The 14,060-nt window shown below is 37.8% G+C and overlaps 1 protein-coding gene across 4 annotated transcripts in view; it reads left to right on the top strand.

Moving 5' to 3' along the window:
* Positions 1 to 14,060, top strand: part of CHIT1 (chitinase 1) — a 113,058-nt gene that overhangs the window by 77,056 nt on the left and 21,942 nt on the right. For all 4 annotated transcript variants that reach the window (XM_056815753.1, XM_056815754.1, XM_056815752.1 and 1 more), the window contains 2 exons: positions 3,327 to 3,528; positions 13,207 to 13,263. In XM_056815753.1, coding sequence (XP_056671731.1) covers positions 3,452 to 3,528; positions 13,207 to 13,263 — 134 coding nt within the window. In that variant the 5' untranslated portion in view covers positions 3,327 to 3,451. The remainder of the gene's footprint in view (positions 1 to 3,326; positions 3,529 to 13,206; positions 13,264 to 14,060) is intronic.

Here is a 14,060-nt window from a genome sequence, read left to right as displayed (position 1 = left end):
CTTAGGGATCTGAGAGTTATCCACTTTGACCATAAGACTGTTCACATCTTGGGGCGGGGACAAGGGAATAAGATGATCTAAAAAGTAACACAACTGGTAAACTAGTATTAAGGGAGGAGTGAGAGGATTCCCTTATAAATCAGTTAAAGACCTTTTAATTCTACTCAAATCATTTAAATTAGAATTTGTTGTTCTATTTGTGCCAAGATATTGCTAGGCAAAGATATAAAAACAAAAAATGAAAATATTTCCTGTCCTCTGTTCCATCTTAACTTTATTTAACTTTCTTTCTTTCCTTCTTTCTTTCTTTTTTCTTTCCTTCCTTCTTTCTCTCTCTCTCTCTCTCTCTCTCTCTCTCTCTCTTTCTTTCTTTCTTTCTTTCTTTCGCTTCTGACTTAGAATCAATACTGAGTATTGAAACAGAAGAGCAGTAAGGGCTAGGCAATGGGGGTCAAGTGACTTGCCCAGGGTCACCCAGCTAGGAAATATCTGAGGTCAGATTTGAACCCAGGGTCTCCCATCTCCAGACCTGGCTCTCTACCCACTAAGCCACTTTGTTGCCCCCTTTCTACATTTATTTCAAATGACTCTCCTTCCTGTATTCTATATACAGTTTGGTTCCCAACCAAATTGGCCCAATAGACATTCCCTGAACTGGACAATTTGACCAATATCACTGTCCTGTAGGAGAACTGGGACTGGGAACATAGGTCTCCTATCTCCTAATACAGCTGTCTTTCTCCTTTTGTCACAAAACTCATGCCCCACTAGAATAAAAGATCTTTAAGGGCAGGGACTATGTTTAACCTTTGTATCCCAGGTGTTCAGCACACAGTAAGGTACTTAGTAAGCACCTAACAAATGCTTTATGTTTGATGTATTGATTTTCATCTTTAGGAAGCACATGAGTAAAGAATTTGTAGTCAGATAATTTGGGTTCAAGAGCTGTCCCTGTCATTGACTGACTATGTGACCTGGGTCAAGTCATTTAACTTATCTGAAAACTGTTTACCATCTGTAAAATGTGGATAATAAACCTACACAGGGTTGTTGTGGGGAAAAAATAGCCTTGTAAAATGTAAACCCATATAGAAATGTGAAATATAACTTCTCCTGACACTGGATTCCAAGAATAATCCTTTTAAATGGTGATACAGTGGATAGAACTCTGAGTCATGTCAGGAAGACCTGACTTCAAATTCAACCTTAGACATTGTGTGATCCTGGATAAATCACTTAACCCCAACTTGCCTCAGTTTCCTCTACTGTAAAATGGTATTTATAATAATATCTATTTCACAGGGATATGTGAGGATCAAATGATGTATACAAATAAATAGATAGGTAAACTGGATGGATGGATAGATATAGGTACAGATATAGATACATTTAAACCTTACCTTCTGCTTTGGAATTGATACTAAGTATTGGTTCTAGGACAGAAGGTTAATTGTTAGGCAATTGGGGTTAAGGAACTTGCTCAGGTTACACAGTTAATAAATGTCTGGGGCAGATTGGAGAGAGAATATCTGTAAAGCACTTAGCATAATACCTGGCACATAATCAGTGCTTAATAAATGCTTCTTTCCTTCCTAAATAATAGATTCTTTTATTAAGCATCTGCATAAGTGGCCATAAAGTCATATTCTGTGAAATACTCATGTGAAAGAAAGAAACCTAGAAAACTAGAAAGAAATATAGAAAGCAGAAATAGAAATCCCAGAACCTCCTCTTTCCAATTTTCTTTTTCTTTTTGACCCTCTCTTTGATCTTATGTAGCAGCCACAGCAGCTAACACTTATGAGTTGCTCTATAGCTTACAATGAACTTTCTTTACAATAATCCTGTAAAATGGTAAGCTTATTTTAGGGAGGAAACTGAGCCCCAGAGAAATTGAAGGGACTTGTCCAGGGTCACACAGCTAGTAAGTATCAGGTCAGATTTGCACCCTAATGTCAGCTGATTCCTTGTCTGGTGCTCTTTTCCCCTGCCTGGTGTCTTTAGTCTTATCAACAATGAATATTATTAATTCCCTTCAGTCAGGAATCCCTACTATGTACTCACTTGGATTCCAGGATCCAAAGAGTCCCAGAGAGTCAGTAACACTTTTGCTGGTGGATGGCCTCAAGTTGTTTTAGCTCTTTTAGAGTTGAATTTCCTTTTCTTTTCTGAAAGGCCTTTCTTTCTCTTGTCTGAATGAGGTCATCCTAGACTTGGAGTATTTAATGGAATATTTACTCAACCCCTCTTGCTAAGGTTCTTAACTATGACTCCATTTCGGTGGTCTCTTTAACCTTATCTCATTAGGTATTTCTAGTCAAAAAAGAAAGGTTGGAGAAAAGAGCCAATTTTGAACTAACCATCTCCCAGGGATTTATTGGAGGGTTTCCTGACCCTAACATCACTCAAAGGCCAGAGGATTGTAGATTTAGAGCTGGAAGGAACCTTAAGAGGCCATCGTGACTGATCCTTTAATTTAATTTTATTATTTTTACATTTCGTTTATTATTATATTATAGTTATGGTTATTGTTATATATTTTTATTATTTATATTATTATTTTAAAAAACCCTTACCTTCTGTCTTAGATTTTTATATTACTGCATATTGTATTACTGTATATTGGCTCCAAGGCAGAAGAGTGGTAAGGACTAGGCAATGGGGGTCAAGTGACTTGCCTAGGGTCACATAGCTAGGAAGTATCTGAGGCCAGATTTAAACTCAGGACCTCTGATCCCCAGATCTGGTTCTCTACCTACTGAGGTACCTCCCTGCCCTCCTTTTATTTTACATAAGAAGAAATTGAGGGCCAGAAACATTATTTGACTTGCCCTAGTAAATGTCAGAAATAATATTGGAATTTAGATCTTCTGCCTACATATCCAACAATACTTTTTCCATTGGACCACACTAAAACCAAGTCTTCTTCTTTTCTTTTTTTTAATCCTTACCTTCCATCTTGGAACCAATATGTAGTATTGGTCCCAAGGAGGAAGAGTCATAAAGAATAGGCAATGGGGGTTAAGTGACTTGCCCAGGGTCACACAGCTAGGAAGTATCTGAGGCCATATTTGAACTCAGGACCTCCTTTCTCTAGACCTGGCTCTCCATCCACTGAGCCACCCAGCTGCCCTCTTAAAACCAATCTTAAAGAGGTAAAGTTACTCATCGAATCCCCCAACCCAGGTTGGGGAACCAAAAATTAAGGATACAATGGATCTCTTCTTCCCCCCCCCCCACTTCCACCCCTCTCTAGAGTAGGGGTTTCCAGGTAGACTTTCCCACCCCCTCACTTCTGGTCGGTCTTCCCTCTCTTCCCATCCCAGGTTCTGCTGTTAAACTAGTTTGCTACTTCACCAACTGGTCCCAATATAGGTCTGGCCAGGCAGCCTTCCTCCCCCAGAACGTGGACCCTTCCCTTTGCACTCACCTCATCTATGCCTTTGCTGACATGAAGGATCACCAGCTCACCACGTCTGACCCAAAGGATGTGCAGTTTTACAAGGATCTGAACGGGCTGAAAAGCAGGTGAGCCACCCACAGCAAGGGGAGGGAGGGGGAGAGAGCCAATGGCTCAGAGGACAGACCGGGGTGCCGAGAAGTCCTCCTGAGATGGGCAGCAGGGAACCTCTCCCTGGATGCCTCATGCATTAGCTCATCTTCTTTGGAGTTCCAATCAGAGTTCTTATTCCAGGGCTCCCCCCTTCAGGAAGCCTCCCCAGACTAGCTCCAGGAGTCCCCATCCCAGGTCCCTCACCTCCCTTCTGCTCCCCTGCCTGTGAGAGTTCCTGAAAAAGATGCAGCTTCAGGCCTAAAGATTCAATCAGTAATCTGAGCATTAATCTAGAACTGGCCCAAGCTAGTTATTAATGATCAGCAGCATCAGTACTGACAGTAGAACACTAGAGAGTTTGCAAAATTATATGTTATATATAGGTATTCCGTTTGCTCCAATACACATTTGTATAGAAGCACATTTGCTGTTTGTTTGTCTAGCTCTTGGTGGCCCCTCTGGGGATTTTCTTTTTTTGAAATTTTTATTTAATTAATTAATTTAGAATATTTTTCCGTGGTTACATGATTCATGTTCTTTCTCTCCCCTCTTCCCTTCCTCCCAACAAGCCAACGAGCAATTCCACTGGGCTTTACATAGCAAATAGGATCTAGACCTATTTCCTTATTATTGATGTTTGCACCAGGGTGATCACTAAGACTACATCCACAATCATCTCCCCATCACCCATGTGATCAAGCAGTTGTTTTTCTTCTGTGTTTTTGCTCCCACAGTTCTTCCTCTGAATGTGGATAGGTTCTTTCTCATAAGTTTGGGATTTTCTCGACAAAGATACTGGAGTAGTTTGCCATTTCCTTCTCCAGTTCATTTTACAAATGAGGACACTGAGGCAGATAGGGTTAAATGACTTGGCCAGGGTTACACTGCTAATAAGTGTCTAAAGCCAGATTTAAACAAGAAGAGGAGTCCTCTTAAGTTGAAGCCAGGGGCTGTATCCATTACTCCATCTAGCTGCCCATAAACACATGCACACACAAAATCTTATTTGATTCTTACAACATGGCTGTCCCTATTTTACAGATATAGAAACTGAAGCTCAGAGGAGCTAAATGACTTATCCATGATCATGCTTCTAGGGAATGTTAGAGGTGGTTGCTCTTCCTCATTAAAAAAAAAAGCTAGGGCTAGCTGGATGACTCAATGAATTGAAAGCCAGGTCTAGAAATAAGAGGTCCTGGGTTCAAATGTGACCTCAGATGTTTCTAAACTGTGAGACCCTAGGCAAGTCACTTAACCCCCATTGTCTAGCTCTTACTGGTCTTCTGACTTTGAGTCAATATACAGTATTGATTGTGTCAATGTGGAAATCTAGAAGTCCCCCGTTTTTTTAGTTAGGAGGTAGAAACCTCAGGTTTTGACCGTGTCACAGCAGTTTTCTCCCTGAGAAATCGAATGACTCTTCGTCTCCTTCGGAGGACTCGTGACCTTCAGCTTGCAAGACTGATGCGTTGCCTATAGCACCAAACAATCACTCATTTCGGTTTCGGATTAGTTCCCATCTAAAGTGGATTGGCTGTTGTTAGCCTGAGAACAGTGAAGTAGGACCTTCCCTCAGGGGGAAAACTCTGCTGGGACAAGGTCAAAATCTGGGGTTTGGGGGTTTCTACCTCCCAACTAAATAAACAGTGGACTTCTAGATTTCCACGTTGACAATTCTAAGATGGAAGGTAAGGATTAAAAAAAAAAAAAGCAAAGCATTTTATTAATGCCTTTTGTCTATATCAGAGTCATTTCAATAGCCCTATCCCATCCTGGATTACGACAAAGAAAAACAATTAACAAAAAATCGAGTACAGAGCCAGTGTACTGTACATAACAGTGTTTGTAATATCTTCTTTCCTACTGTTCCTCTAAAATGAGCTCTTTTCATTATTTATTCTTCAGGAACCTCACTATTTTTCAGTTCAAATTACTATTAGCGATCATTTAATTAAGTTCTCGTTGTGAATATTATTCTCTTGATTCAACTAATTCCAATCTGCATCAGTTCATACAAATTGCTTAATTACTTTTGCTTTTGACACACACTCCTGCCCACTGTGTATTTTTCTAGGATTTACTCCAAGTGAGACGGAGACACAAGATACGATATTGAGACTGGGATAGCAGGTGTATCCTTCCTTCCTTCCTTCCTTCCTTCCTTCCTTCCTTCCTTCCTTCCTTCCTTCCTTCCTTCCTTCCTTCCTTCCTTTCTTTTTAATTTGATGTAGTCGAAATTATTTATTTTACATTTTGTGATTCTTTCTATGTCTTGCTTGGTTTTAAAGTCTTTCCCCTCCCAAAGGTCTGACATGTATACTATTCTGTGTTTACCCAATTTACTTATGGTTTCCTTCTTTATGTTTAAGTCCTTCACCCATTTTGAATTTATCTTGGTGCAGGGTGTGAGATGTTGATCCATACCTAATCCCTCCCATACTGTCTTCCAATTTTCCCAGCAGTTTTTATCAAATAGTGGGTTTTTGTCCCAAATCTGGGATCTTTGGGTTTATAGTATACTGTCTTGCTGAGGTTACTTGCCCCCAGTCTATTCCACTGATCCTCCTTTCTGTCTCTTAGCCAGTACCAAATTGTTTTGATGACTGCTGCTTTGTAATATAGGTTGAGGTCTGGGACTGCAAGGCCCCCATCATTTGTGTTTTTTTTTTCATTATTTCCCTTTGTTGATTGTTGATATCATTGATCCTTTGTTATTCCAAATGAACTTTGTTATGGTTTTTTCTAAATCAGTAAAGAAATTTTTTGGGAGTTCAATGGGTATGGCACTAAATAGATAAATAAGTTTGGGTAGGATGTTCATTTTTATTATATTGGCTCGTCCTATCCATGAGCAGTTAATGTTTTTCCAATTGCTCAAGTCTAGTTTTAGTTGTGTGGAGAGTGTTTTGTAGTTGTGTTCATATAGTTCCTGTGTTTGTCTCGGGAGATAGATTCCTAGGTATTTTATTTTGTCTAAGGTGATTTTGAATGGGATTTCTCCTTCTAGTTTTTGCTGCTGAGCTGTGTTGGAGATATATAGAAATGCTGATGACTTATTCGGGTTTATTTTGTATCCTGCAACTTTGCTAAAGTTGTTGATTATTTCAATTAGCTTTTTGGTTGAATCTCTAGGATTTTTTAAGTAGACCATCATGTCATCTGCAAAGAGCAATAACTTGGTCTCCTTCTTGCCTATTTTGATGCCTTCAATTTCTTTTTCTACTCTAATTGCTACTGCTAGTGTTTCTAGTACAATGTCAAATAGAAGAGGTGATAATGGGCATCCTTGTTTCACTCCTGATCTTATTGGGAATACATCTAGTTTATCCCTATTGCAGATGATACTAGCTGATGGTTTTAGATATATACTGTTTATTATTTTTAGGAACAATCCTTCTATTTCTATGCTTTCTAGTGTTTTTAATAGGAATGGACGTTGTATTTTATCAAAGGCTTTTTCTGCGTCTATTGAGATAATCACGTGGTTCTTGTTGGTTTGCTTGTTGATGTGGTCAATTATGTGGATGGTTTTCCTAATATTGAACCAGCCCTGCATTCTTGGTATAAATCCTACCTGGTCATAGTGAATAACTCCTGTGATCACTTGCTGGAGTCTTTTTGCTAGTATCCTGTTTAAGATTTTTGCATCTATATTCATTAGGGAGATTGGTCTATAATTTTTTTTCTCTGTTTTTGACCTGCCTGGCTTTGGAATCAGTACCATGTTTGTGTCATAAAAGGAGTTTGGTAGAACTCCCTCTTTGCTTATTATGTCAAATAGTTTGTATAGTATTGGGATTAACTGTTCTCTGAATGTTTGATAGAATTCACTGGTGAATCCGTCAGGTCCTGGGGATTTTTTCTTAGGGAGTTCTTTGATGGCCTGTTGGATTTCATTTTCTGATATGGGATTATTTAAGAATTCTATTTCTTCTTCTGTTAGTCTAGGCAGTTTGTATTTTTGTATATATTCATCCATATCACCTAAATTGGTGTATTTATTGCCATATAATTGGGCAAAGTAATTTTTAATGATTGCCTTAATTTCCTCTTCATCGGAGGTGCTGTCCCCCTTTTCATCTTTGATGCTGTTAATTTTCTTTTCTTCTTTCCTTTTTTAAATTAGATTGACCAGTACTTTATCTATTTTGTTTGTTTTTTCAAAGTACCAGCTTCTTGTCTTATTTATTAAATCAATAGTTCTATAACTTTCGATTTTATTAATTTCTCCCTTAATTTTTAGGATTTCTAGTTTGGTTTTCTGCTGGGGGTTTTTAATTTGATTGCTTTCGAGTTTTTTTATTTGCATTTCCAATTGATTGATCTCTGCTCTCCCTAGTTTGTTCATATATGCACTCAGGGATATGAATTTACCTCTGATTACTGCTTTGACTGCATCCCAAAAGGTTTGAAAGGATGTCTTGCCGTTGTCATTTTCCTCGATGAAATTATTAATTGTTTCTATGATTTCTTCTCTAACTAAATGATTTTGGAGTATCATATTGTTTAATTTCCAATTAGTTTTTGATTTGGTTTTCCACATACCATTACTGATCGTTATTTTTATTGCCTTGTGATCTGAAAAGGCTGCATTTATTATTTCTGCTTTTCTGCATTTGTATGCCATGTTTCTGTGACCTAGTGTATGGTCAATCTTTGTGAATGTGCCATGTGGTGCTGAGAAGAAGGTGTATTCCTTTTTGTCCCTATTTATTTTTCTCCATATGTCTATTAATTCTAATTTTTCTAAGATTTCATTCACTTCTTTTACCTCTTTCTTATTTATTTTTTGATTTGATTTATCTAAATTTGATAATGGTTGGTTCAAGTCTCCCACTAATATGCTTTTACTGTCTATTTCTTCCTTCAATTCTCCTAGTTTCTCCATTAGAAATTTGGGTGCTATATTATTTGGTGCATTTATGTTGATTAGTGATATTTCCTCATTATCTAAAGTCCCTTTTAACAGAATGTAATTACCTTCCCTATCCCTTTTAATCAGGTCTATTTTTGCTTTGGCTTTATCAGATATCATGATTGCAACTCCTGCCTTCTTTCTGTCAGTTGAGGCCCAGAAGGTCTTACTCCATTCTTTAATTCTGACCTTTTGGGTGTCAACCCGCCTCATGTGTGTTTCTTGGAGACAACATATGGTAGGGTTTTGGATTCTAATCCATTCTGCTATTCGTCTACCTTTTATGGGTGAGTTCATCCCATTCACGTTCAAAGTTATGATTGTCACTTGTGGACTCCCTGACATTTTGATATCCTTCCCTAATTCTAACCTTTCTTCTTCAACTCTAAGTTTTTAATCCAGTGATTTATTTTTAAATCAGTCCCCCTTGTCCCCTCCCTTGATATATTTCCCTTTCTAGCCCCTCCTTTTTGTTCCCTCCCCCACCCCCCTCTTCTTCCCTCCCTTTTTTATGTTCTCTCCCCCCCAACCCCCTTGGTTTTCCCTTCTCCCTACCCTTGTTGGGTAAGATAGAATTCAAGATCCCAATGGATCTGGATGTTCTTCCCTCTCAGAGTTGATTTCCCTGAGAGTAAGGTTTAAGTAAAAACTCTCTTCCTCTCCTTCTTATAGGAGTTTTCTTCCCCTCCCCTTCCCGTGTGAATCTTTGTGTGAGAAAGATTATTCTATTTGGTCTTTCTTTTCCCCCTATTTACAAATTACATTTTCCCCACATATTAATATACATAGATTGATATAAATATAGTCCTTATAGAAGAGATTTTGAATAAAAAAAAAGATAACATTTTTCTCCTTTTCCCTTTCCTTCATATTTACCTTTTCAGGTATTCCATGCTCTTTGTTTTTTGATATCGAACTTTCCACAGAGCTCTGGTCTTTTCTTTGCAAAAACTTGGAAATCTTCTATTTTGTTGAATGCCCATACTTTCCCTTGGAAGTATATAGTCAGTTTTGATGGGTAGCTGATTCTTGGTTGAAGGCCCAGCTCTCTTGCCTTTCTGAAAATCATGTTCCATGCCTTACGGTCATTCAGAGTGGAACTTGCAAGGTCTTGTGTGACCCTGATTGGCATTCCTTTATATCTAAATTGTCTTTTTCTGGCTTCTTGTGAGATTTTTTCTTTTGCTTGAAAGCTTTGGAATTTGGCAATTACATTCCTGGGAGTTGTCTTTTGGGGATTTAGTGTAGAGGGTGTTCTGTGAGCTCTTTCAGTGGCTGTATTGCCCCCTTGTTCTAGAATCTCTGGGCAATTTTCTTTGATTATCTCTTGTATTACGATGTTGAGTTTACTGTTTATTTCTGTCTTTTCTGGTAGTCCAATTATTCTTAAATTGTCTCTTCTCCCTCTATTTTCCAAGTCTATGACCTTGTCGATGAGATATTTTATGTTCTCTTCTAATTTCTTGGTATTTTGGCTTTGCTTTATTAATTCTTGCTCGTTTTCTTCCAGTTGGCTGATTCTGACTTTTAAAGCCTGGTTTTCCTTTTCAGTTTGGTCAAACTGGTTTTGTAGATGTGTGAATTTCTTTTGCATTATTTCCCACTTTTCCTCCCAGAAGGTTTCCATCTTTTCGATCATTTCCAATTCAAATTCTTCATGGGTTTGTGGAGAGTTTCCGTTTCCTTTGGAAGGTTGTGGAGCATTTGCTTGTGTTTCCTCTGTATTTTTGCTCCATAAAATGTGTCCAAAGTTGCCCCCTTCTTCTTGTTTTTCTTGGAGTATTGAGGCTTTTCTGCGCTGTTTTCCATCTCTATCTGAGTGAGGAGGTCTAGCTTTTCTTATCTCTGTCTGGTGTTCAGAGGCTTTAGCCCCAGGCAAATTGTCCGTTTGTGGGTGTTACTCCTCTCATTACCTTCATCTTTATTTTTTTAATTGCTTAAAATTTTTTAACATTCATTTTCTTAGAGTTCTTTCTTTCTCCCTCAAATTCTGCTCTACTTACTGAGAAGGCAAGCGATACAATCATTATACACACAAAATCATATTACTATGTTGCAAAAAAAAAAGAGAAAAGCAACAAAAATAAAGGTAAAAGAGTTGCTCTCAGAGTCTGTTACTTCTCTTTCTGAAAGTGGAAAACATTTTTCATGAGTCTTTTAGAATTGTCATTGATCATTGCATTCATCAGATTAGCTAAGTCTTTCAATCAGAGTTGATTATTACTATAGTCTTACTTATACTGTGTATAATGTTCTCCTGTTTCTGCTCATTTCACTTTGCATCAGTATATTTAAGTCTTCTCAGGTTTTTCTGAAATCATCCTACTCATCATTTCTTTTTTTATAAGCACACATGTACATATATGAAAACACAGATATATACACACATTACATATATGATACATAAGTGATTTTAAAAACTCGTAGTGGATGCTACTCATCATTTCTTGCAATACAATATATTCCCTCACAATCATAAATCACAACTTCTTCAACAATTCTCCAGTTGATGGGAAGCCCCTCAACTTCCAATTCTTTGCCACCACAAAAAGAGCTGTTATAAATATTTTTGTACGTATGGGTCCTTTTCTTTTTTCTTTTATCTTTTTGGGATACAAACCAAGTAGTGGTATTTCTGGGTCAGAGGATAGGTACAGATTTTTAGACCTTTCATCATAGTTCTGAATTGTTCTCCAGAATGGTTAGATAGATTTGCAACTGCACCAACAGTGTGTATGTGTCCCTATTTTTCCACATCTCCAGTATTTGTCATTCTTCCTTTCCTGTCATATTTTACCTTCATCTTTATTAAATTTGTGATTTTGATGCCTAGGTAGGGAGTACCAAAGGGCTTTCCAAACACTTGAAAATAACGCAAGAAGCAATTAAAGCTGATTCAGTTGAGCAGCACTGAGCAATTTACCTTCCTTGATAATATTCACAGAATTCCTCTTATCTGCTATTTACTTAATTAACTCTATTTTTAAAAAAGAAGGGGGCAGCTAGGTGGCTCAGTGGATTGTAAGTCAAGTTTAGAGTCAAGAGGTCCTGGGTTCAAATCTGGTCTCAGACACTTCCTAGCTGTGTGACCCTGGGCAAGTCACTTAACCCCCATTTCCTAGCCCTTACTGTTCTTCTGCCTTGGAACCAATACAAAGTATTGATTACAAGATGGAAAAGAAAGGTTTAAAAAATTAAAGAGAATAAGATTAGGTAATAAGATTAGTGGTGTTACCTATTTTTGTTCATTCTTTTTCTCATGGCTGCCCATCAACTGGGGAATAGTTGAATAAGTTGTGGTTTATGATTGTGTTAGAATATGTTGTACTGCAAGAAATGATGAGTAGGATGGTTTCAGAAAAACCCGAGAAGACTTATATGCACTGATGCATATCAGAAAAAATACATGCATATACAAAACCTTCCTTTTCTAAATGTTTACTAACTCTTTATCAAGATCCATTCTAGAACTTCCACAGAAAGCAGAGTTAAGTTCATTGGGCCACAGTCTGCTTTCTTCCTTTAAAAACAAAGATTGAAACCACATTTTACCTTCTCTAGTCCTATGGTATTTGTCTTCCTCCATGAGCTTTCAAAAATCAGACAGAGATTTTGCAATCACACTTGCCAGTTTTTTCAGGACTTAAGGATATCATTTGTCTATGCCTCAAAGGTGGAGGTTCCTTGGTGAGTCTAGAAGCTCCCTGAAGGCTGAGACTATATTTCATCCTTTTTTTTTTTAAACCCTTACCTTCCATCTTAGAATCAATACAGTGTATTGGTTCCAAGGCAGAAGAGTGGTAAGGGCTAGGCAATGGGGGTTAAGTGACTTGCCCAGGGTCACCCAGCTGGGAAGTGTCTGAATACAGATTTGAATCCAGAACCTCCCGTCTCTAGGCCTGGCTCCCAATCCACTGAGCCACCCAGCTGCCTCCTCATCCTTTGCTTCTGTATGTTGTATATAAAGCTCTAATTGTAATACTGGGAGATGGGGGGTGGGGCAGAAAAAGAAAATAGAGGATTGATGGATTTTCTTCACTTTCTATCATAGAAAGGCAAATTGTGAATTATATAATTAATCTCTTGCTTTTTGATAAATAGAAGACATTCTGGCACTAATGGTGGGAGCCTTTGGGCTTGTCCTAATCTAGTATTTCTCAAAATATGGTTTGTGGACTCCTGAAACCCTTTTCAGTAGCCCAGGAGTTCAAAACTTTTTCAAAATAATACTAAGATAAAATTTGCCTATTAAAATATTACTCCTTTTTTCCAAACATATTTTGCTGTGAGGCTAGGGTTTTTTTTTTATTATATTTCAACTGAAACAACATATTGCAACAAGCTAAGTGCAAAAGCCAATAGGAAAGTCCAGCTGCTTTCTATTAAGCCAGACATCAAAGAGACTTCCAAAAATATGTAAAACATTATAATCCTCCCTATTTTTTGTTATGGAAAACATGATTATTTTTCATGAAATATATATATGTATTTATTAAATACTCATAATGGAACAATTATGGTCATGATAAAATGAAAAAAAATTAATGTAACAGTTTAAATAAAAAATAAAATTAAAATGTACCAGATTTCATTTCTAATATAATATTGATCAGTAAAGCTCAAATAAACAACTTTGGGGTCCTCAATAGTTCTTAAGAGTATAAGGGGGTCTTTAGACCCACACATTTTAGAAATGTTAATTTCTAATCATCTTAATTACTCTTTTGTCTTTTTTCAGGAATCCCAAACTGAAAATCCTGCTGGCCATTGGAGGCTGGAATTTTGGCACTAAGAAGTGAGTCGGGATGTGTAGCATGATTCACTGGTGGGATGAGTTGGGTGGAGATCCTGATCTAAAGGGTTCAGGCAAAAAGTAAAGGTTCTATTGAACTGGGATAGAAGGGAAGGTAAAGGGCTTCTATTATTCTCTTCTCTTCTCTTCTCTATTAAAAAAAAACCTTTGTGGATGATGCCTATCTATTCTGAACTCTTAGATGCCCCTCTTAGAGAACTGGTGGGAGGTTAAGAGAAAGAGAAAGCATTGTGGACAGTATAGAAAGTAAAGGGAAGGAGGCAGTTAAGTGGCTCAGTACCCAGAAAGCCAGGCCAAGAGATGAGAGATCCTGGGTTCAAATGTGACCTCAGATACTTCCTAGCTATATGATCTTGGGCAAGTCACTTAACCCCCATTGCCTAGCCCTTACCATTCTTGATTGGAAGATGGAAGATAAGGATTTAAAACAAAAAGAAAGTATTGGGAAAGTTATAGCGATGTTTATCTAATTGCAAAGAGGCAAAGAATCTAACCTTATAACTGGCTTAAGAAGACTTGGGCAAGAAATCAAAGCCATATAGAGGGATGTGAAAACATTCTCTAAATCGCTAGTGGTTAGAGAAATGCAAACCAACCCAATTCAGAGATATCATCTCACACCCATCAGATTGACTAAAATGACAAATGCTGGAGGGGATGTGGAAGGGCAGAGACATTCATACACTGTTGGTGGAGCTGTGAAGTGATCCAACTATTTTGGAGAGCAATTTGGAATTATGCCCAGAATGTTCTAATACTGCATATACCCTTAGACCCAA

This window comes from Monodelphis domestica, chromosome 2, assembly GCF_027887165.1.
Source record: "Monodelphis domestica isolate mMonDom1 chromosome 2, mMonDom1.pri, whole genome shotgun sequence".
Taxonomy (NCBI): Eukaryota; Metazoa; Chordata; class Mammalia; order Didelphimorphia; family Didelphidae; genus Monodelphis; species Monodelphis domestica.
Note: the sequence above shows the minus strand (reverse complement) of the source record. Positions and strands in the feature narration are given on the sequence as shown.